At 51.7% G+C, this 23,816-nt stretch overlaps 1 protein-coding gene across 4 annotated transcripts in view; it reads right to left on the bottom strand.

Moving 5' to 3' along the window:
- Window positions 1-1,582: 1,582 nt before the first annotated feature.
- Znf710 (zinc finger protein 710) overlaps window positions 1,583-23,816 on the bottom strand; it is a 66,785-nt gene continuing 44,551 nt past the window's right edge. For 3 of the 4 annotated variants that reach the window (XM_045145768.1, XM_045145770.1, XM_045145769.1), the window contains exons 2-5: window positions 13,560-15,048; window positions 9,812-10,003; window positions 9,238-9,412; window positions 1,583-4,011 (exon numbers count right to left, since the gene is read on the bottom strand). In XM_045145768.1, the coding sequence (XP_045001703.1) occupies window positions 3,842-4,011; window positions 9,238-9,412; window positions 9,812-10,003; window positions 13,560-15,020 (1,998 nt within the window). In that variant the 5' untranslated portion in view covers window positions 15,021-15,048 and the 3' untranslated portion in view covers window positions 1,583-3,841. Of the gene's footprint in view, window positions 4,012-9,237; window positions 9,413-9,811; window positions 10,004-13,559; window positions 15,049-23,816 lie in introns of those variants that run through there. The other variant, XM_045145771.1, reaches the window with a different exon arrangement.

The following is a 23,816-nucleotide window of genomic DNA, read 5'->3' as shown; positions in this document are numbered from 1 at the left end:
ATGCACAAAGTGGTGCATGTGTCTGGAGTCCATTGGCAGCGGTAATAGGCCCTGGCAAGCCCTTTCTCTATTGGAGCAACCAATAAGTTCAAGGCCAGCCTGGGCTACCCAGTGAGACCTTGTTTCAAAAACAAAAACAAGGGCTGGAGAGATGGCTAAAGCCTGCAAAGTCACGGGATCCAGGTTTGATTCCCCAGGACCCACGTAAGACAGATACAAAAGGTGGCGCATGTGACTGAGGCCTTGGCGCACCCATTCTCTCTCTGCCCATCTCCTCTCTCTCTCTCTACTTTCAAATAAACTAGCTAAATAAAATTTAATAAGTTGAGGACGTAGCTCAGTGGCAGATTCCTTAGCCCAGTATTCAGAAGGCTCTAGGATTGATCCCCAGCACTGGGGGAAGCGAGGGAACACCAATTTTTTAAAAATTAGGCATGGGTAGCACAAGGTAGTGATCTCATCACCCAGGAGGTGGAGGCATGAGAAACATTAGGAATTCAAAGTATGGTTACATAAAGCCAGATAGAGATTCAACACTTAGAAGGTGGAAGCTAAGAGGATTAGAGTTCAAGGCCAGCCTAGGGTTATATTATACCCTATATCAAAAAGTGAGAAGCCAGGCGTGGTGGTGCATGCCTTTAGTCCCAGCACTTGGGAGGCAGAGGTAGGAGGATTGTCTTGAGTTCAAGGCCACCCTGAGATTCCATAGTGAATTCCAGGTCAGCCTGGGCTATAGAGCGAGACCTCCAAAAATCAAAAAAACAAACAAAAAACCCCCCACAGTCTATGTGGAATGTATCTGTACTGAACAATTTCCCCTTGCTGGTTTCTAAAGAGTTTATAGTACAGCAACTCTTCATGAAATATTTACGTTGTCTTAGGCTGTGAGTCTAGCTGGGGGATGGGTCAGCAGGTTCAATGTTGTAGCATGAGGCTTATCTTTGGATATTGGTATTCAAAGGGTGGGCGTCTTGGAGGGGTAGGTAATGGTACTAGCAACCCAAAGTCTTTTCCCCAGTATCGGGTGGGACTTCTGCTCCTGAAACTCAATGTTGGCATACATTGCTGTTGATGCCATAGTAATTTTGGCATGGGTTCTAGCTCCTCGCCCACCCGCCCCGCCCCCCCCCCCCCCCACAGCCCCCTTCATTTTCTCCAGTTATTTCTGTGGACTCCTAGGCTATAGGAAGAAATGTTGGAGGGCTGGTGCTGGCGGGCTCAGCTGGAGGAAGCCCAGGCTTCCGGCCTCTTCTTGTCTGTCATTAGCAAGGGGCTGGCAGCTCCCCAGAAAGCAGCCTGGCACCGACAGCTGGCTTCTGTCCTGGGGCTATGTGGGTGGGAAGAAGAAGTCACTTTCCCTTGCAAGTTGTAGAAATCCTGGGCCTTTAGCCCCCCCCCCCCCAGGGATTGGAGCACCTCCCCAGAAGCTCCTGGCCTTGTAGGTGGTCATTCATGTGCTCAGGACAGCCCCAGCCCACTCTGGGCACCCACCCACAGAGGGTCACACTGCACTGTGGGGCCGGGAAGCTTGCTGAGGAAAGAGGGTCCCTCAAGAGCTGTGGGAAAAAGCATTGCAGTCACCTCACTAAAGAATATTCATTTATTTATAATTATTGCTAAGTAAACTTCTCTTTTAAACAGGAACATAAAAACACAGTAGGGCTCTGCACAAGTGGAATTGCTAACCAGTTGGTTTGTATACACATCAAAATAAGTTAGATTGGAATCCGTCCAGGAGTTTCCGAGTCACCCTTTTGAGAAGGCTGGGAGGGGTGAGGCTGGAGCCTTACCAGGACTACCCCCGGCTCCGCCGTGCGCTGTGCTGCGTGCTCCTCTCTGCATTGCCCAGGTACAAGGCACAGGGCAGGGGCATTTGAGTGTGGAACTCCGCAGAGGGCCGGTGCTGATGGCAGGCTGGGAGACAGGGAAAGACCCTGCCCAGGCCACACTTTTCCCTTCTGTTTCCAAGACCAAGGCCACTGCGCTGATGAGGAGGAGGAGGTACGGGGTGCTTTTTGGTACCAGGGGAGAAAGACGTCGCGGGAAGAGGTAGTTGCAGGGGCAGTGCCTTCTGCTCAGCAGGAGAAATGTCTTGTACAGTGATGCAAAGTCACTGTCACCTGAGGGTCATCGTGGTGGGCACCTAGGCGGCCTGGGGAAGAGGGTGGGTGCTTGGGAGCCACCATGTCCATCCCCTCCCCCAGTCTTGATCAGTCACCCTGAGACCTGCCATGATGTTTTACTTGGGTGCACAGGTTGAGGGGGGGGCAGCTTCACTTCGAATCCATCCCAGCCCCACTCCAGTTGGTTCCTTCCCCCTCTTGGTTTTTCAGCCAAAGCTGGTGGCTTCATCTGTGCCTTTGGGGTTGGCGCTGCCTGCCTTTTCCCCACAGGGACCTCAGGATATGCGTAGATAGAAGTTGGGGTGCCCTGGAGTTCCTGAATGTGCTAGTCACGGCCATGTTCGGTGGGAAAAGAATGGGCAGGTGAGGAGGGGGGCGTTGGCTGAATGGCGTCAGTGGACCTAGCCGCCTGGATGGCATAGAACCACCAGGCCAGAGGGGCCTGGAGGGCCGGGAGTTGCTCTGCTCTATCCGCCTCCTCCTCCTTCCTGGCCCAGCCCCCTGAGGCTCCCAGCCAGGGACTGCTGGTCCTCACCAAGCCCAAATCCCACAGGGAGGGCCCAGCTTCACTAGGTAAGGGGAGGCAGGAAACACACACAGCACACGAGAAAGCCTATGTTGGGGGGGAAAAAAAGTTGCATCTCAATCAAGAAAGATGATAGGTGACACAGAGCTGGAAAGAAAAGTAACAATAAATTACCTCCAAAATATTCCCATTTGCTCAAAATTATTTTTTTTTCTATGGTCTTCATTTTTAATATGTTGATTTTCTCTGGGAGCTTGCTGACCTGCGGTTCAGCCTCTCCTCACGATACCTGCTTGTTAAGAAATAATTCCAGTACCCCTCTTCTCACAGGTGGTCCTTGGCCTCCCTTGAGGACAGCCCCTTTTGGGTTCTAGGGATTCCTCATCCTACCCTGCCTCCTAGCTCAAGGGACCTCCACATGTCTGTTCGTGTGTGCCTGGTACAAATCCAGACTGTGGTTGGTGACCTTGGCTCAGGACAGAACTGGATGACATTTGTTGAAACACATGAGGGACACTCTTCTTCCAAACAGGGCTGTGGGATGGGGTGCCCTGGCGGCTAGCTGGGTGGGCGTTAGCCGGAGGCTGGGCTCCCTGGCTTTCTTACAAGCAGGATTGGGGCCGCATGCGTGCCTGGATGGTGCGAGGGGAGGCCCAGGAGGTAGAAGGTAGAGTTGCCTTGCCTGCCTGATTACTTAGTGATGGGGACGGGAAAGGGCTCTTGGGCCTGGGCAGTGCTGAACAGCACAGGAACTCAGACATTCCTACAGGCAGGTGTCAGCCCAGAAGAGAAACAAGGCCTGGCTCAAGCATTGTCTTCCTGCAACTGCAGGACCCCTGAAGAGCTCTGTTGGGCCACAGATGGCACAGAGAGACCCTGCAAGTCTGTGCCCTTGTGCCTTGTCCCCTAATGGCCCACCGGCATTGCTCCCACTCACCCACCACAGCAGGCCAAGGGGAACCAGACTTTGGGTCTCCTGGTCACCCTTCCCTCTAGGGTGTCTGGGTGTGTACCCAGCTCCCTGTGAGGACAGTAGTACAGTCTCCATTTGGTCTAAAGGTCCCTAGTGGTGCAAATGACTTGGGGAGGGGATGGGACTGGGGCGGGCAGTAGCTTGGTTCTAGGCTGCAAAGGTGCAGCCCTCAGCACGTGGGTCTCATCCTGAGCCCTCCCCACTGGCTCGGCCGGCCCGCTATAGCACGTTGTAGTAGGCCATCTCCTTCACGGCCTGCTCAGCGAGGACACTGGCTTCAGCGTTGCTGTCTACGTTGGTGTAGGGGAAGGCATTCTCCTCGAAGTCCTCCATCTCCTGCTGGCTGTCAAGCTCAGAGGGGTCAGGGCCTGCCAGTTCCATCATGGGGTCTGTAAATAGAGAAGGGCACAGTTAGTAGTCCGGTGGGTGGGTGTGCGTGTGTGTGTGGGGGGTGGGCTCAGGTGGGGTGGCTGTAGGCCTGGCTTTGACTTGGGAGCCATGTGTCCCTCACCTCTGATAGCTCACTTAGCCCCATCTGATCAACCTCCACAGCGCCTGTGATCAGTCCCCTTTGCTATGTGAAAGCCCCTGTGCTTTATCAGGTCTCTGCAACGCCTCTCATGTAGCACCTACCGCATGCCAAGCATTTCCCATACCTCATCTCCTCCAGCACTAACCCAGAGTCTGTTCGCAGATCAAAAGGCTGAGGGTCAGGGAAGTTAATCAACTTGCTTAAGGTCACCCAGCAAGTGCTCTTGTTGAAAATCACTGCACTGTTCTGCCTCAGAGCGCACTTTCTCCTCCGATTTCCCTCTGGCATTAGTGTCCTAAACCATCTCCACCAGGGCCTGAACTCTCCGAGGATAAACTCAGCCAAGGTAGGTTGACAAAACGACGTGTGAGGCAGAAGGAATTCTGAGAGGCAGCCTGCAACCTTATCAAAACTGCTATCTTATTCTAAAGATCTCTTGCTGTTGATTGAACACATCCAGAGAGTTCTTCCAGAGGTATGATCTGGTGGCTCTGGGAGGCGTGGCTCCTAAGCGTGTCCACTTCTTGCCCACTATGGAGATGCTGTGTTCTGGAGAGCCCAGGATTCTCTCTCCCTGACAGGCCCAAGGCTTGCTTCTCAACCTTGCCACTTGTGACATCTGGGGCCCCTGACTCTACTGTAGTGCTGTGCTGTGCAGGATGCTAGCAGCATCTCTGGCCTCTATTCCCTTGATGTGACATCCATGTCACCTGGGGGTCAAATTCAACCCTCAGTTCAGACCATTAGTTTGGGCGTAATCCCACCTCCTGTCAATGAGTGGCTCAGGGACTGGCATGTGACCTAATGATGGCAAGTGAATGGGTCTTGAGAAAATGCCTGCCAGTAAGTTCTCAGAGGGTTCTCGTTGGTTCTAAAGAGCCAAGAGGAACCACTTTTAGTGCTCCACTGGAAGTGAACAACGAAGCCCAGTGCTCTGGCGGCCATCCTGTACCCAGGAGGAAATCTCACATAATGCTGTTGGCTCACAGAGGGAGCTGAACCCTGACACTGCTGACATTCTATAGATGGCCTATACCTCAAGTTGTTCCTTTTTTATTTTTCCTTTTTTTGAGACTGGATATCCTGTAGTTCAGGTTAGCCTTGAGCTTACTATGCACCAGAGAACGACCCCACCTCTAGAGTGCTGATATAACAGGTATGCACCACCAGGCTCAGTTTATGTGGTACTGGAGATGGAAGCCTGGGCTCCATGCATGCTAGGCAAGCGCTTGACCAACTGAACCATATCCCTAGCCCCTTCATAGTGTTTCTTGAGACTATTGCATCCAACCTTGAGTCTTCCTGACCTTATGAAACAAGTTTGACTGTCTCATTGTGCAGTCTAGGCTATCTACTCCTCAAAATCTAGGTCACAGCTGGTGGTAGAAACAAGTAAAGGGGCTGGAGAGATGGCCCAATGGTTACAGTGCTAGCCTGCAAAGTCTAATAACCAGAGCTTGATTCCCCAGTACCCACGTAAAGCCAGATACACAACGTGGTGCATGTGTCTGGAGTTTATTTGTAGCAGCTAGAGGCCCTGGCACGCCCATTCTCTCTCTGCTGGGTATGGTGGTGCACACTTTTAATCCAGTACTTGGGAGGCACAGGCAGGAGAATCACTTTGAGTTCCAGGCCAGCTTGAGACTACAAAGTGAATTCCAGGTCAGCCTGGGCTACAGTGAAACCCTACCTCAAAAACAAAATAAAGAGCTAGGGAAACTTCCAGACCACTGGTTCTTCACACACCATTCCAACTTTTTCTCCTTTATGTTGGTCCTACCCAGTTAACACCAGGGATTTTTTTTTCCCCCCAAGATAAGGTCTTACTCTAGTCCTGACTGACCTAGAATTAGTCTCAGGGTAACCTTGAACTCATGATGACCTTTCTACCTCTGCCTCCCAAGTGCTGGGATTAAAGGCGTGAATCAGCATATCCAGCTTGTTTTGTTTCCGGGACAGTCTCATGTAGCCAAGGCTAGCCTCAAATTTACTGTGTAGCCGAGGATTGTCAAACTCCTACCTCTGTGCCCCAAGTGCTGGGATTATGTGTGCACGCCCCCACTTCTGGCTGGATCGTGTTTGGCATGGTCACTGACTGGCCCCTGAACTGTAACTGTGTACTTCAGAGGTGACTCCACCTGGGGTGGACGCTGCTTTCCTCCTGCTGTGCATGTGCGGGGCAGGGGGGTGGACAGGGCGCCAGCTGGTGCAGCACCAGTGGCTACTGCAGTTCCATGCAGAGCATCCCTGGACACAGACCCCAAAAAAGCTTGTTTGCCCCTGATCTTGAGGACCCAGTGTGACAGCTCCTTTATTTGTGAAGGGGCAAGATTGGCTTGGTCCCTCTTGGTGGGTTTGCTACAAGGTAAATTGTTGCACAGAGAACCACCCAAGGTACTTAAAAACCCAGACCCCTGGAGTCCATATTCAGCTATTAGCCTAACTCCCCATAGGCAGCTAAGTTGGGACCCTTTCCTGGGAGGTCTAGATCAAGGATCCCAAGGAGCAGCCTGTTGGGAGTATACATCTGGACTCTGTAGTCTTAGCCGGCTCTCAGGAGATTTGGAAGTACTACATTAGTTCCACATTCCTTTCATTTATTTATTTATTTACTTATTGGAGGTAGGGTCTCACTCTAGCTCAGGCTGACCTGGAACTTACTATGTAGTCTCAGGCTGGCCTCGAACTCATGGCGATCCTCCTACCTCTGCCTCCCAAGTGCTGGGATTAAAGGCGTGCGCCACCACGCCCGGCTAGTTTCAAGGAATTGCTGTAACCCTTTGGGAACACAGAGTTCCATTAACAGGTAGGGCTGAGCCAGCATGTCTACAAGGCCCCACATCAATGCTGCTGGGCTCCAAGGGGCTACGGAAGCATCTCTCCATAATGAGGCCTTAGAGACTTAACAGTTAGCTAGGCTGTGTGTGACCCAACAGAAGTGCTTCACTGCTAATCAGGGTTGAAGCGACAGGCTGTTGCTAACACTTGGGCATGTTTCATAACAGTCTACAAGATGCCAAGGTGGAAATTTCGTGTGTGTGTGTGTGTGTGTGCGCGCGCACGCCTCATGCTGGCCCTTTTTATTTTTGTGCTAGAGTTTCATTGCAGCTCAGGCTTACCTGGAATTCACTATGTAGTCTCAGGGTGGTCTCAAACTCACGCGCTCCTCCTACCTCTGCCTCCCAAGTGCTGGGATTAAAGACGTGCGCCACCACACCCAGCTAGGCTAAGTACTTTTTTGTGAGACAGTGTCTCTTGTTGGCTGAAGCTCACCAAGCAGGCTACATTTGCTGGCCAGGGATCCCCAAGGATGTGCCTGTGTTTGCCTCCCCAGCACTGGGATTACAAAATGAGCCACAATGCCTGGCATTTTTACATGGCTTTTGAGGATGGAACTCAGGTCCTTCACCACTGAGCTATCTACTTATCTCTCTAGTCCTCCCTCTCCTCTGCCCACACATTTTTGTTGTTGTTTTGAGCCCACTATGTTGTCTTGGCTAGCTTGGAATTTGTGGCAATCCTCCTGCCTCTGCCTCTGCCTCCTGAGTAATGAAATACAGACATGGACTACCATGACCAGCCTGGGAAATTTCTCCCAGATTTATTTTTTTGCTTGTTTTATGAAGTTAGGGTTTCATTCTAGCCCAGGCTGATGTGGAATTCACTATGTAGTCTCAGGGTGGCCTCAAACTCATGGTGATCTTCCTGCCTCTGCCTCCCAAGTGCTGGTATTAAAGGTGTGTGCCACCATTCCCAGCTTCTTTTTGTTTTGCACATTATTTTCTTCTCTCTCAGAATTTTAATATTTTATCTATTTATTTGAGAGAGAGAGAGAGAGAATGGGGCATGCCAGGACCCCTAGCCTCTGCAAACAAACTCCAGAAGTATGTGCCACCTTGTGTATCTGGCTTTCCATGGGCATTGGAGAATTGAACCCAGGTTGTTAGGCTTTTCAGGCAAGCACCTTAACTGCTGACCCATCTCTCCAGCCCTCAGAATTTTTTTTTTTCAAGGCAGGGTCTCGCTCTAGCCCAGATGGACCTGGAATTCACTATATAGTCTCAGGCTGGCCTTGAACTCACAATGATCCTCCTACCTCTGCCTCTTGAGTGCTTGGATTAAAGACATTCGCCACCACTCCTGGAAATTTTTTTAAAGATATGGTCTCACTGTGTAGCCCAGGCTGACCTTGAACTTTCAACCTTTTCACCTCAAACTCTGGAGTGCTGGGATTATAAGGATGTGCCAGCACACCTGGCTTTTCCAGATCTTACTTTTTTTTTTTTTTTTTTTTTGGTTTTTCGAGGTAGGGTCTCACTCTGGCTCAGGCTGACCTGGAATTCACTATGTAGTCTCAGGGTGGCCTCGAACTCTCGGAGATCCTCCTACCTCTGCCTCCCGAGTGCTGGGATTAAAGGCGTGCGCCACCACGCCCGGCTTACTTTTTTTTTTTTCCTACTGTATTTTATTTTTCTTCCTCTCAGATCTTATTGGTAGGGCTGCCCACCCTCCTGAGATGGGTTACAGTCTTGTCAGCAGGGACCTTTACTTGGGCTTTTGGGAAGCCAGCACCTTCGCTCTGTGTGTCCCTGAACCTCCAGTGTGCACTTAGAAGTATGACTTTATACCCGCCCTCTTCTGCTACGTGCTTCCCCATCCACTTATTTGAAATGGCATCTCTCAGGAATGAAACGGAGATGGCACAGCTGTAGCCTCCTGTGTGTTATGATCATCCATGAGTTGTCTACCCTCTCTGCCCTCTGGCTTCTGCTGTAGAATGGGGCAGTAATACCACAGCCAGCTTCCCTTCAAGGATCACATGAGTTACACAGCACTCAATACATGTAAGTTATTATTTTTATTATTATATTTGTGAGCCCGCTTAAGTCCTTGGAAGAAGACATAAATACCCCCCATTATCGCCATGATGGCCCTCCAGGCTCCCCCTCTCTCCAGATCTGAGCCCACCCCAACGAGGCCTCAGCCTTGGCCAGCCTCCCTACTCCCCTAACTGGACACGAGGCTCCTGAATGCGCCATGCTGCTGTCACTCCTGCTCTGTCCATTGCGCACAGCCCACCCACCTTGGCTGTCCAGGCCGATGTCCATGACGCCATGCTTGACCTTCATGTGCCGGCTCAGGTTGCCCTTGAGGTTGAACTTGCTGGAGCAGTAGGGGCACTTGAAGGGCTTACTGCCCGCGTGCAGGTGCATGTGGCCTAGCAGGTTGTACATGCGGTTGAAGGATTTCCCACACACCTGGAACATCAACAGTGCCATGGGCTACAGAGAATTGCCACCCTGAGCGGAGGTTCCCCCCCCCCCAACTACAACACACAGCACCCTGCCTTTGCCTGTGTGACCGCGCAGGCCTGGGAAGCACAGAAAAGCTCTCCCGCGCTGGTCAGCGGTCCTGGGGTTTCCCGTTTTTTCTGAGCTGCCCTTAGAAACCCGGTATCTCATCGCAGAATCCTCACCCCTCCCCAGCTCTCCAGAAACCCAAGCTCAGAAGCTTTGCGGCTTGGGACCACACATACCTGTCTACACAACCCACTTAAGCTCATGCAAGGAGTCCCTTGCAAGTGCGGGCCGGTCTGGCTGACATCGGCCCCCGCGGCTCACCCAGCATTGCTCCCGGCTGCAGGCCGGCCCCCGTACCTTGCACTTGAACGGCTTCACAGGCGAGTGTACAATCATGTGGGTCTTGAGGGTCTGCTTCTGCACGAAGGTCTTGAAGCAGATGTGGCACTGGTAGGGCCGGACGCTGGTGTGGATCAGCATGTGACGTTTCATGTTGGCCTGCAGGGTGAACTCCCGGCCACATACCTCACACTTGAACTCCTTCACGCCCTGGGAAGGGGAGGGGGCGATGGTCAGGGCTGGGGCATTACAAAAGTATAGCTCTGGAAAATGTCTCTCCAGGGTATCCCCCCCAGGTAGGGTCTCTTTCTGGTCCAGGCTGACCTGGAATTAACTATGTAGTGTCAGGATGGCCTTGAACTTGTGGCAATCCTCCTACCTCTGCCCCCAAGTGTCTCCAGGGTATTTTTAACACCCCTAAAACAATGTCAGGCCTCTTACTCTATGATGTCTTCCAAGACAAGGCAGAAGCAGGCTGTACCTTACTGTCCCTGACCACCAGTAGGTCTACAACAATGCATGGAAGAAAACAGATGTCTGTCTGTCCGTTCATCTGGCACCAGCACCTGCTATAACCCAGTGCCTTTGCCTGATGGCCTGGACTATTTTTATTAGATCAAGGATGTTGTGTGTGTGTGTGTGTGTGTGTGTGTGTGTCTTCTGTCTCTTGGGAAATTTTTTGGGTAGACCTCTTTGGGAATATGATTAAGGCTCTTCTGTTGGGGACATAGCCCAATGGTAGAGAGCCTGCCTAGCATGGGTAAAATCTTAGGTTTGGCTGAATACTAAAGAAAAAAAAAGTTTCATATTTTAAATTGGTCATGGTGGTGCAAGTCTGTATCCAGCACTGAGGCACAGGGAATGAGGAAGCAGGAGCCAGAGTTTGAGGCCAGCTGGGGCTATGTGGTTAGGTTCTCTTAAAAACCATGGGGGGGGCGGGGGAGGCACCGAGAAATGGCTTAGTACTTAAGGCACTTGCCTGCAAAGCCAAAGGACCCAGGTTCGATTCCCCAGTGCCTATGTAAAACCAGCTGCACAAGGTGGCGCATGCATCTGGAGTTCATTTGCGGTGGCTGGAGGCCCTGGCTGCCCATTCATTCTCTATCTCTCAAATAAATAAAAGATATTAAAACAAAAAAACTGGGGAGATGGCTCAGTGGATAAAGTGTTTGCCATGCAAGCATGAGGACTTGAATTTGGGTGCCCAGCACCCATGTAAAAGCCAGGCATGGCAGTGCACACCTACAATTTCAGTGATGGGGGAGGGGAAGACAGGAGGGCTCCTAAGGTTTACCAGCTAGCTAAAAACACCTTTCCCTGCTGGTACTTGGGATTGAACCCAGGGCCTTAAGCATGTTAGGCAAGTACACTACCACCGAGCTAGATCCTGGCCAGTTCTCAAAACCTTGGTACTCATCCACCGACCCCCTGAAAATGTCTCCCAAATCTCCACTCTTGTTTTGGACTCGTGCAAAAGTCCTGGGGCCCCTCCCCTGAGGTACGTTCACGGGTGGTTGGGATGGCTGAGGAAGTTTTGCCCTTAGCAGGTCCCTCGGGTGGTTCTTATCACTGATAAGATTCTCACACTGAGCCCCAGAAGACACTGGCTCCAGAGGAACCCTCTGTTCTGGACTCTCCCATGTTTCTCTATGGTCCAGAGCTGACTCCCAGCACAGGACAGAGTGCTGTGTGCACAGGGCCTGTTGGGGAGTGAAGGAGGGATCAAAATTGGGAGCTGCTTTTGGAGAAACCCAAGGGGACAGACAGATGTCTGTGGTCACAGCTACTGTCCCAACTGTTTGCTATAAAATTTTGTGTTGGGTGGTGGGGGGTGTGGAATGACCAAGCCCCGGGCACGTGTTATAATTTAAGGGACCCTGTGTCTGTTCTCTTAGCAGCCCAGGGCTGTCTCATGTCATAGATCCTCTCCATCCTCGAGAAACTCCAGGTGCACATGACCACCAGGGGGCCCTGCCATTCTGAAGGTGTAAGCAGAGGTGTGTAAGGGTTACACATTTAGACCATTGACAAGGAGGCTTTCAATTAGCCTTTGGCTTATGCCTTTACCTTTTCTTCATGGTATTATTTATCTCTAAGCACTTGAGACTGGGGGAGATTTTGAAGTCTCTGAGAAGAGGAGAAAGATGGTAAGTCCAGCATCCTCCTCTCCTCCCAGGCTGCGGGCATTACCAGCCAACCCCCTGGTTTTCCTGTGAGCCCGCTCCTGGCAGCCACTCAAGCTGACCGGAGAAACCCCTGCAGTGGAACCTGCCAATCATCCCTGCGCTAACAGAAGAGTTCTGGGGGCTGAAGAAGGCTGGGTTCTTGGCCTGGCAGGCTCACTCCAGTGCCCACTGTGAGACACGTGGACCACCCCCACAGGCCACCCACCACACAGAGGAGGCCCTCTGTAGCTTGGAGGGGTTGAACTGGCTAGATTTTGGAGGAAACCATGGGTCGACTGGGAGGGCTCATTCTACCTGCCTGGAGTGAAGGCCTCTTGGGGGAGGTGGTGACAGCTCTAAGGCAAGGAGCCTGGTGGCCTGATAGCATGAAGAGGAAGGCAGGACAGAACGGGTAAGGTTGGGACCTGGTACCTCGGGCTTAGTCATCCACCTTCACAAACTAGGTTGCCCAGGTGAGCCACAGCCTGGCCATTTGTACTCTTCTCAAACAAACTTTTCCCTTACATCTCACTCTCTCTTATGTATTCAAATATATTTGCTCTTTTTCTAAAGGAAAAGTCACAGGCTTTTATGTTTTTAATCAATGACAAGGACCACAAGATGTCCTCTCTATTTCTAGCCACTGAGTCCATCTGCCTGTAGCATTCTGGCCTCTATCAGGCCTGAGCCCTCACGTCTAGAAACGAGGGAGGGTGAGCTAGAGAGATGGTTCAGAGGTTAAGTGCGCTTCCTGTGTAAGCACAAAGACCCAAGGGAGCCTGGAACGGTTGAGTTTGAATCTCCAGATCTTGTGTAAACTGGGCATGGCCATAGGTGCTTATAGCCTAGTGTGTCCATCCTCTCTCTTTCTGCCTCTTTCTCTATCAAATAAATAAAAGAAAATAATTTTTTTTTTTTAAAAAAAAGAATAGATGGCAGAGGAATGCAGTGGTCACCAGCCATCCACTTTGGTCATCACAGCAGACAAGTGTTCTCCCCTCCTCCTACAGGGGACGCACAGGGTGCTGCAAAGGCACTACATGCGCATATACCACACCACACCCACACAACATGCACACCCAAAAAGAAAGAGAAAAAAAAAGAAAAATAAGATAGGGAGGCTGGGCTGTATGTAGAGTGATTCTCAAACTAGGTTCCTTATATCCTACGGGGGGTTCCACAAACATCTCACTCAAAAAGATAAAGGCTTTTTGTTGCTGTTGTTTTCTGAGGTAGGGTCTCGCTCTGGCCCAGGCTTACCCGGAATTAGCCTCAGGCTGGCCTCGAACTCACAGCGATCCTCCTACCTCAGCCTCCTGAGTGCTGGGATTTGCCAGCACAACCGGCAAAAAGATAGACTTGTTGGGAATGGTGGCGCACGCCTTTAATCCCAGCACTCAGGAGGCTGAGGTAGGAGGATCGCTGTGAGTTCGAGGCCAGCCTGAGGCTAATTCCGGGTAAGCCTGGGCCAGAGCGAGACCCTACCTCAGAAAGCAAAAAAGAAAAAAAAAGATAAAGCTTTTAAGCATACCAGTTAGGAATGTTTATCTGTGCACCACCTAAATGGTCTGATCGGGGGCAGCTGCAGCAGGCAGCCTTACCTTGTGGGTGAGTGAGTGCTGCTTGAGGTGGTGGATCTGACTGAACTCCATGCCACACTCTGTGCACACAAAGGGCCTCACGTTCTGGTGTTTGAGCATGTGGTTCTGCAGCTGGCTACGGTAGTGGAAGGACTTGTCACACTCGAGGCACTGGTAGAGGGTAGGGCCCTGGTGGGAGGCCAGGTGGCGCTTGAGCTGGGTCAGGGTGGAGAAGTCCAGGCCACATTCGACACACACGTGGCAGCGGCCGCTCTCGTGCTTCACCTCGTGGGCCTTGAGCTCGCTAGGGTAGGCAAAGCCACGGCCACAGAAGTGGCAGCTATAGGGCTTTACCTCGGAGTGCAGCAGCATGTGGCGCTTGAGGTGGCTGGTCTGTGTGAAGGCCTTGTGGCACACCTGGCACTTGTGGGGCCGCGTGCCCTGGTGGGTCAGCAGGTGCGTCTGCAGGTGGCTGGGCTGCTTGAAGAGCTTGCTGCAGTGGGGACATGAGTGTGGCTTGATGCCGTTGTGGCCCAGGATGTGCGTCACCAGGTTGTACTTGGACGTGTAGGACTTCTCGCACATGCGGCACTGCCAGCGCTTCTGGCGGTCGCCGGCCTCCACCAGGTAGGAGTCATCGATCTGCACGTTGATGTCCAGCCGGTCCAGCTGGGCTTTCTTGTGGCGCTCCACCGTGGAGCCCACCGCGTCGCCCTCGAAGGCGCCGGGCTCTTGCCACACGAAGCCCTGCTCTGGCTTGACGGGTTCCGGGGACGCCATCGATGGGTGCTCGGGGTCGTTCAGTGGGGCCAGGTGGGGTGGCTCGAAACCACACTCGGTAGGCAAGGCCTCTGGCCCGGGCAGTGCCATGCTGGGCTCGGGAAAGCCGTCACTAGCTGGGTCAGGGAAGGGAGGGTCGAACGAGGTCACGTCCAGCTCTGGCCTCGGGGTTCGGGGCAGGTGCCGCAGCGTCCGGGGCTTCCGGCTGAAGGCGCTGAGGTCAATCATCTTGACGGCGCTGCTCTGCACCAGGGCCTCGCAGCCGGCACCGGCCACCTCGGCGGGGGCCTCTGCCTGGGCGGGGTCTTTGTCATCGCCAGGCACGGACACCTCGTAGACCTCCTGCTCCTCGTCCTCCTCCACCTTCTCGAACTTGACCTTGGGCACCAGCCGCACGGGCGGGCGCGTCTTTCTCCGGGTGTGCTTCTCAAAGGCTGCCTCGACCTCCAGCACCTCCTCCTCGGGGGGCTCTTCCAGGCCCCGTCCGTTGCAGGACAGCTGGTAGACCTCCGGGCCCGGTGGCCCAGGCTCTCCCATGGGCGCCCCAGGTAGATCCGGTCCTAGTTCTGGGTAGAAGGCCTCAGCACTTATGGTGGCTCCGAAGAGCTCATTTTCGGAGACCAGGCCCAGCACGGCAGCCTGAGCCAAGGAGAGAACCACCACAGCGTCCGTCTGTGTCCCTGAGTCCATGAAGCCCTCCATGCCGTGGCGGCTGGCTAGGAGGGCATCGCTGTGGGAGGAGAAAGGTGTGTTAGTACATTGCCCGTTCCGTGGGGAGCGGACATAGTGCAGGCAAGGGCCCAGCTAATTTGGGGTGGGTCTGGTTCTGATGTCTTTTTATTCCTGCCTTGAGAACAGGATCCGCATCTAATGACAGGGTGCAGCGACACCCTCCGGATATCTAGCCATCTCCTTCATCTCTCTGATGGTCCCTGGGTGAGCCCCGCCCCACTGCTGGCCTTAGTCTTCCCATCTGCAAAACAGGGAGGGTGGATGCCCTGGGTGATGCTTTGTTTTTGTTTTTGTTTTATTTTTAATTTATTTTATTTGAGAGCGACAGACACAGAGAGAAAGACAGATAGAGGAAGAGAGAGAGAATGGGCGCGCCAGGGCTTCCAGCCTCTGCAAACGAACTCCAGACACGTGGGCCCCCTTGTGCATCTGGCTAACATGGGACCTGGGGAACCGAGCCTTGAACCAGGGTCCTTAGGCTTCACAGGCAAGCGCTTAACCGCTAAGCCATCTTTCCAGCCCCATGCTTTGTTTTTGAGACATGGTCTCCCTGTGTAGCCCTGGCTGGGCTGGAATCCTTGGATTTGCCATTTTCCTGCCTCGGCCTCCCAAGTGTCAGGATTATAGATATATATGTACCACCTACCCAACTGCTCAGTGATTCTTAAATCGTGTCCTGCAGGTTCTTCAAGAAGTCCTTAGAAATCTGACTCAAAACGCACAAAAAAGGATTTATTTATTGTGAGGTAGGTCTCACTCTAACCTAGGCTGACCTGTCACTATGTAGTCTCAGGGTGACCTCAAGCTCATGGCGATCCTCCCACCTCTGCTTCCCGAGTGCAGGGATTAAAGGCGTGCACCACCATGTCCGGCTAATTCATTTTTTGAGACCGGGTCTCAATATGTAGCTGAGGCCAGCCTAAAACTTGCTATCCTTCTACCTTAGCCTCATGAGTGATTTTTGACTGAAGCTGAGAAACTTTTTTTTTTTTTTTTTCGAGGTAGGGTCTCACTCTGGTCCAGGCTGACCTGGAATTAACTCTGTAGTCTCAGGGTGGCCTTGAACTCATGGCGATCCTCCTACCTTTGCCTCCCGAGTGCTGGGATTAAAGGCGTGCGCCACCACGCCCGGCTTTTTTTTTTCTTTTCTGCAGTGCTCGGGATTGGACCCAGCACCTTGCCCATACTAGGCAAGCCCTCTATCACTGAGCTTTACTGTAGCTCTTTTGTTTTAAAAATAATGATTCTAAAGGAAGGGAGGAGGGAACTTAATAGGTTGATATTGTATATATGTAAGTACAATGATTGAGATGGGGAGGTAATATGATGGAGAATGGAATTTCAAAGGAGAAAGTGGGGGGGAGGGAATTAACATGGGATTTTTTTTATAATCATGGAAAATGCTAATAAAAATTAAAAAAATGATTCTATTATTTAAAGGACTGATTTTTAAAAACCACCTACTGAAATGTAATATATGCCATATTCTCAAACATGCCAAGAGTCACACTAGCTGTGATGCCAGAGTGATTAATTTTGCTCAAGACTTTGAGGTCCTAAACGATTGTCACTATTAATTATGATTTGGCTGCATGAATGAGGATTTTTTTTTAAAATATTTTTTGTTCATTTTTTATTTATTTATTTGAGAGCAACAGACACAGGAAGAAAGACAGATAGAGGGAGAGAGAGAGAATGGACGCACCAGGGCTTCCAGCCACTGCAAACGAACTCCAGACGCGTGTGCCCCCTTGTGCATCTGGCTAACGTGGGACCTGGGGAACCGAGCCTTGAACAGGGGTCCTTAGGCTTCACAGGCAAGCGCTTAACCGCTCAGCCATCTCTCCAGCCCTGAATGAGGATTTTTTAATACATACATACAGGGTAAAAACAAGACAATAGGGCTGGAGAGATGGCTTAGCAGTTAAAGCACTTGCCTGCAAAGCCAAAGGACCCAGGTTCAATTCCCCAGGACCCATGTAAGCCAGATGCACAAGGTGGCTCGTGCATTTGGAGTGCATTTACAGGGGCTGGAGGCCCTGACGCATGCTCTCTCTCTCTCTCTCTCTCAAAAAAAAATTAATTAATTAATTAAAATAAAATATAGCATACAAAAATAAATTAGGTGCTGAGATAGGTCCCAAACAGGCTACCACCTGTCAGGTCTTATCCTAGACTATCAGACAGGCCATTATTTTTCTTTCTTTTTTGTTTATTTGGGTTTTGGTTTTTGAGGCAGGGTCTCACTGTAGCCCTGGTATTTTCTCTGTAACCCTGGCTGGCCTTGAATTCATGGCTATCTTCCTATCTCAGCTGGGATTAAAGGCTCACTATTTACATATCTAGATTTATACCAATAAAAAGATAGCTCTTATCTTCATATGTATATATATTATATATATATATATTTACATGTATGTTTTTGTGTTGGAGTTGAATGTCAGATCTGATGGCTAACATGCTTGAAGACCACTGTGGTTCTTGTACCCAATGCCTGTGCACCCCCCTCCTTTGTAGGTGCAAAGCACATCACAAAGGCTTCCTCCCTTCCTCAGGTTCCAGCTGCCCCAGGCCGCTCCTGCTCTGCGAGCACTGTACACCCTTGCCTTTGCATACTGTGATCCCCGACTGCGTGCCACTTCCCCAGCACTGTGGGTATGCTCCTCCACCAGCCTCCCAGCCCTCTGCCTGCTTTTGCGCCCATTTGAGCTTCCCCAGGACTAAGGCACACCTCCTAGGCTTCAGATTATCATGTCCCCATGCCCTGCCCGGCAAACATCACAGGAAGAGGAGTGACGTTAGGAGGGTGGCTCTGCTTGTCTCTCCTGCTTTCTTCACAAGGCGAGGACTGGGTACAGGTCTGACTGATAGCCCTTCCTCAGGAAATCGCCTAGGCCTGGTTCTGCCTTCCCCCTTAGCACCCAGTGGAGCTTCCCCTTCCTGTGGTGGACAGCTAAAAATACCCCAGACAGGAATCTAGCCTTCTTGAAACAGACATTAACGATTAAGCTAATAGGCTCAGAAGGGCTCAGATAGGATACCTGTCAAGGGATTCAGGTTCCACTGGGAACAGTTGAGGGGATCAAGCCTACTCTGCGACATGCCCCTACCCAGCCCAATGCCCACCTACACTCAGCTAGGACTCCAGGGATCTGCAGGCAGCTTGGCCAAAAGTCCCAAATTGGTTAATTCTAGATGACTATTGCAAAGTCACTTTGTGCCTTAGTTTCCCAATCTAAAAACTGCAGATGAAAACATCCATTCATGAAAGGTGTGGAAGCCCAAGGGTTATAATACAGGTCAAGGAACTTGGTTAATTATAAAGCCCTAAGAGTAAAGAATCGACAGTAGCCAGGTATGGTGGCACACCCAGCCCGTGGGAGGCAGAGTAGGAGGATCACTTGAGTTTGAGGCCACCCTGAGACTACATAGTGAATTCCAGGTCAGCCCGGGCTAGAGTGAGACACTATAGATTCCTAGAGGTTTGCTAAAGACAGCCACAGGTTCAAGACACTTTCCCATTCTTAGGCCCCAAACTAGTGAAGCTTTGGTGATTCCAACGATAACTGTTAGGAGCCAAGAACTCATTTGCTCATCAGTGCAACAAATATCACTAAACCTCTACGGAAGGTGGGCTCATGCTTAGAGAGTAATGTGAGACAAGGCCTCTGTCTCCATGGTGCCCACAGTGAAGACCCACTGTGCCCATCGCAGCCACCAGCCTATAAGCTTTCCTGAGCAAGCTGGGGAATGTCACCAGCTAGTCTTTGACAGTACTAGGCAACAACCACATGTCATTTGTGGCTTTGAGCAAACAATATATTCAGCAGGTGTTTTTTTTTTAATTTTTTTTGTTCATTTTTTAATTTATTTATTTGAGAGCGACAGAGAAAAAGACAGATAGAGGGAGAGAGAGAGAATGGGTGCGCCAGGGCTTCCAGCCTCTGCAAACGAACTCCAGACGCGTGCGCCCCCTTGTGCATCTGGCTAATGTGGGACCTGGGGAACCGAGCCTCGAACCGGGGTCCTTAGGCTTCACAGGCAAGCGCTTAACCACTAAGCCATTTCTCCAGCCCCCCCCCTTTTTTTTTAACTTCCCCAAAGTTACCTGTGGGGAGGAAGGAATGGCCAGCCATGGCGAGGCTTGTTGCTTGGACATTGGCACTAGGACCTGAGCATGGTGGCACATTCCTGTAATTCCAGCACTTGGAAGGTAGAGGCAGGAGAACTAGGGGTTCAAGGTCATCCTCAGCAACAAGTCAAGTTCAAGGCCAGCCTGGGCCACATGAGACCTCATCGCAAACAAAACCTTACACAAAACCCTGGGGCTGGGTTCTGAGATCAATCCAGGTCTACAAGGTCCTTATGTATCCCAAGCCTGTCAGTTCTCTGAAGAGGGAAAGGACTCTTGATTTGAGATGATGTCAAAGTTCTCTTCTGAGACCAGACACTACCCCCTCCTGGCAATTCCAAGGGAACGGTGCAAAGAAGCACCACAGGTAGATGAAAGGGCAAATGCCAGTCAACACCTGCCTGAGGGAGGAGGGCACAGGTCTGCTTCCCTACTGTGAAAGTAATCATGTAACTGACCATCCAAACGGGGGTCCCCTCCAACAAGGAGCCAGTCCTTACTGTCACACATCCAAGATGCACGCCAAGCTGGCTTCAGTCAACCGGACCTGCTCTTCCTATAGAAACAGGTGACTCTGATTGCAAAAGATGAGTTATTGTCAAGAATCTGGCCTGGGGCTGGAGAGATGCCTTAGCGGTTAAGGGGTTTGCCTACGAATCCAAATGAACCAGATTCGATTCCCCAGATCCCATGTGCCAGATGCACGAGGTAACACATGCGTCTGGAGTTTGTTTGCAGTGATGAGAGGCCCGGTATGCCCATTCTCTCTCTCTCATAATAAATAAGTAAAAATTTAAAAAATAAAATAAAAATGTATCTGGCCTGGCTTTAAAAACGGGACCAACCCAGAGTCCTTGCTCTTTGAGGTACGAGGGTGGAGGCAATGAGGTGCCAACAACCAGCTATAAACTCAGCGGGAAGGCCCCCACTTATCATTACTGAGGGGGTCTCTAGGCCCCATGTAACTTTACAACCACCTCGCAGGAGTGAGGTGTGTACCCCCTCCCCACCCCACAGCCCAGGAGACAGGACATAAACCACACGGACAAAAGCTCCTTATGAATAGGGTACAGCTGGATCTCCCTGTTTCCACATGGGCCTGCTCCCTGGGACAGCAGTGCAGGATGTATGTATAGGAGTGCGTGTGTTTAAGAAGTGAGCGTGAGCAAGTGTACATGTGTGCACAGAAGGGGGCTCTAAGGCAGGTAAGAGAAGAATCTAAGTGACCGGCCTGGCCTTTCATGCATGTCCTCTGTCCATCAGTCACACAGGGATGAGCAGGGAGAAATGGCCTCCCCCACCTGGTATGACTCCCCTTCTCCCAAGCCAGCCTTTGGTTCACTTGCCCCCACGCCCCCTGGCTCCTCCTCCCCGGCTACAGCTCTACTGTTTGATGCCCTGGCTCATGCTGCCCAGGGCAGGAGAACCTGCATGGAGCTATGCCTTCTGGAGGACCCCGGAGCCCCCTGTGGCATCGCGCTTTGCAGAGCAAGGCCTTTCCCGGCTATTTGTGCTGAAGACTCAAGCGAAGCTTCTAACCACATCCAAGAGAAAACAACTCAGAGGGCCCTGGGCTCTCCCACAGCATAAGGAGTGATGGAAGCATCCATTAGCCAGAACATCCTGGCTCCCCAGGGCGCTTCAGAAAGTCAATGTTTAAGGTAGAGCCACAGAGAAGTAAGGGAGGCGCCTGAGCGCAGGAGTGCTGGGGAGGAGAGAGAGAGAATATGAGATGGAAAGGGGAGAGAGGAGAGGTGGGGAGAGAGGGGGAGGGAGGGAGGGAGGGAGGGAGGGAGGGAGGGAGAAAGAGAGAGAAGAAAAAGAAGCTGGGAGGCCAAGAAACAAAGGCAAGAGGGGGAAGGGACCTGTGACGACACAGAAGCAGCCCAGGACTGCCCTATTTCCCAGGGCTAAGCATCACCCCTAGGTCAGCAGTGGGCCAGCCCCCAGGGAGGGAATGAAGTCCCCTTCGGAGCCTGCAGGAGACCGCACCCCCCCCCCAATAGGGCTCCAGGCCCAGAGCTGCTTGCTGTTCCTCCAACAAGTGCCTCTTCCTCACTGTGCTGTGCTCCTGTGAACACTGCACATACAGTCTGGGACCCTGGGCAATTTACTTGAGCCCTCAGGGTCCCAGTGCCCTCCCTCATCTGTGAAAACAGACCTAAAGCCGGAAATTCAGGGTATATTAGTCCTTGTCTACCTGCCTATCCTGCAGAGCCCGCTTCCAGAAACATAGGGCTCTAGTAATTCCTACCCTCCATGGAGAGCCCTTCACACCCCAGCCCGGTACATGCACGGGGGAGGGCAAAGTAGAGCTCATGTGGACAGGTAGAGCACCAGATCTGTAGGGTGGGCACGAGCCGTAACCTGGGGCAGGTGGAGATAGTTCAGGGACCACCTGAGCATAAGGGTGAGGTCTCAGCCAAGGTCTGGCGCTCAAATCTCTGGGATGTGGCCCCAGCTTCCCTTTCTGGCCCTGTCACCAGCTAGCTACTGGGATGAGGTAGATCTGGGCACCGGAGTTACAGAGACAGACACTGGGGTGGGGCGGTACAGGTAGTCCTATGGAAAAGGGAAACAGAAGTTCCCAGCCTGCACATGGCTGAAAACCTCTCATGGGACTTCACCTGGTAGCGAAACCTCCCTCTTGGCTTTCCTGGTTGACCTCACAGTAGACTCAAAGGTAAATTGCTCACATCCCCACAGAGAAAAAGGAAGCGAGAGCCCAAAGCAAACCCTGGGCTCCTTGCCAGTCTCACTTTTGAAAGCCTCAGCAGCTATGGGCCTAGGGAAGTGGGGCTCTACTTCAGTCCCCCCTTTTGCTCTGAGGACCAACTCCAGTAGTCAAAATGGATGGGCCACCAGCCTCAGGTCACACAGGAATCTGATATATGTCTGCCCTGTCTTTTATGGACAGGGTCCAGCTCTTTGCCAAGGCTGGTCTGGAATTCATGGGCTCAAAGTTATCTTCCTGCCTCAGCCTCCTAACACACTCTACACGTGTCTCAAACTTTTTTCACAAGGTCTCACATTGTGCCTTCTCTTTATTTTATTTATTTATTTATTTTTGTTTTGTTTTGGTTTTTCGAGGTAGGGTCTCATTCTGGCTCAGGGTGACCTGGAATTCACTATGTAGTCTCAGAGTAGCCTTGAACTCTCGGTGATCCTCCTACCTCTGCCTCCTGAGTGCTGGGATTAAAGGCGTGCACCACCATGCCCGGCTTGTACCTTCTCTTTAAAAAAAAATTATCGGACTTCCGGTTAAGATGGCGGCGCAGGTACCACGCCAAAGCAGCCTAGGGGGGAAAAACGACCAAAAAAACTCAGCAAAATACACGCTTTTACTAAAAAGTGAGGTGTATAGGAAATTGAGGCGGCAGCGGAGAAGTAGAAGAGTTATAGAGCATCCAGAGCCCGCACAGGCGGGAAAAGCGGCTCCAGCGGCTCAGGCAGCTCAGCCAAACGCCACAGCCGCGGCGCAGCAGAAAACTGCCAGACCAGCTCGAGCCAGGAAAAGCCAGGTGCGGGATTTTCCCCTCACACCGCGCTCTCCGCAACTCGGGAAACGTGAGGGGAGAGCGGCAGCGAGCAGGGGAGGAGAAGACCGCGAGGTAGAACACGTGGAGCAGCGAGAGAACCAGAGCAGCCGCGGCTCCCTCCCCTCCCCCACCGCCTGAGCCCAGCTCCAGCGAACACAGCAGCGGCCCGGGACCCGGCCACGCCAACTTGGGCTGACAGCGGGACCCAAGCAGGAGCAGAGTTCGGCAGCAACTTCAGCGGCTCCAGCACCGGTACCAGCGGCCCCAGCAGCAGTGGACCCAGGAGCGGCAGCGGCGGCAGATCCCGCAGCAGCGGCTTCAGGGGGAGCAGCGGCGGTGGTCACGGCAGCGGCAGCTTCAGCAGCGGTGGTGGCTCCGGTGGTGGCAGCTACAACAGCAGCAGAGGCAGCAGCAGCGGCTCGGTTTGCCCCGTAGGAAAAGCAAGTGCCCAGCTCCAGAAATCAGAACAGCAGCCCGACGACCCAGGCAGCAACTTGACTGAGACCAAAATCACCCAAGGTAACTGGGATTGCACCAGGGAAGGGTCTCACTTGGTCACAAGCTGACTTGGATCCCTCAACAGACCAGAAATCTAAACCTCTTTGTTGATAGAAGATCTGGTCATTATAATAACTACTCTTGCATACATACTCGGGGCTGTTTTTGATTGAATGTGTACAGTGTTTAGTTAAATTTTAGAATCTACCTGTATTTTATTCCACTCAGCCTGCTTGAATACTCCTATAGCAGGGAATCTCAACCCCTAAGAACATCTTTGTAGATACTCTGAGAGTCTTAAGAGCCACACCTAATACCTTAAGGTCCTACCCTGAAAATATATTACATCAAATCAATTGATACAGCTAAGAATACACAGCTAGCTAGAAAATCCAAGCATAAACTTAATCCAAGATGCAAAAATATATACATTATAACACAAGAAGCACTAAAAAGCAAGATGATATAAATCCACCTAAAAGTATTAATGCATCAGAAATGTCCTCCAGAGAGAAAGAGTTAGAGGAAATGCCTGAGAAAGAGTTCAAAAGAATAATTATAAATATGTTCAAAGAGGTCAAAGAACACATGAAAACA

The sequence above is a fragment of the Jaculus jaculus genome, chromosome 3 (genome assembly GCF_020740685.1).
Source record: "Jaculus jaculus isolate mJacJac1 chromosome 3, mJacJac1.mat.Y.cur, whole genome shotgun sequence".
Lineage (NCBI taxonomy): Eukaryota > Metazoa > Chordata > Mammalia > Rodentia > Dipodidae > Jaculus > Jaculus jaculus.
The sequence above is the reverse complement of the archived record's forward strand: the minus strand, read 5'-3'. Positions and strand labels throughout refer to the sequence as shown.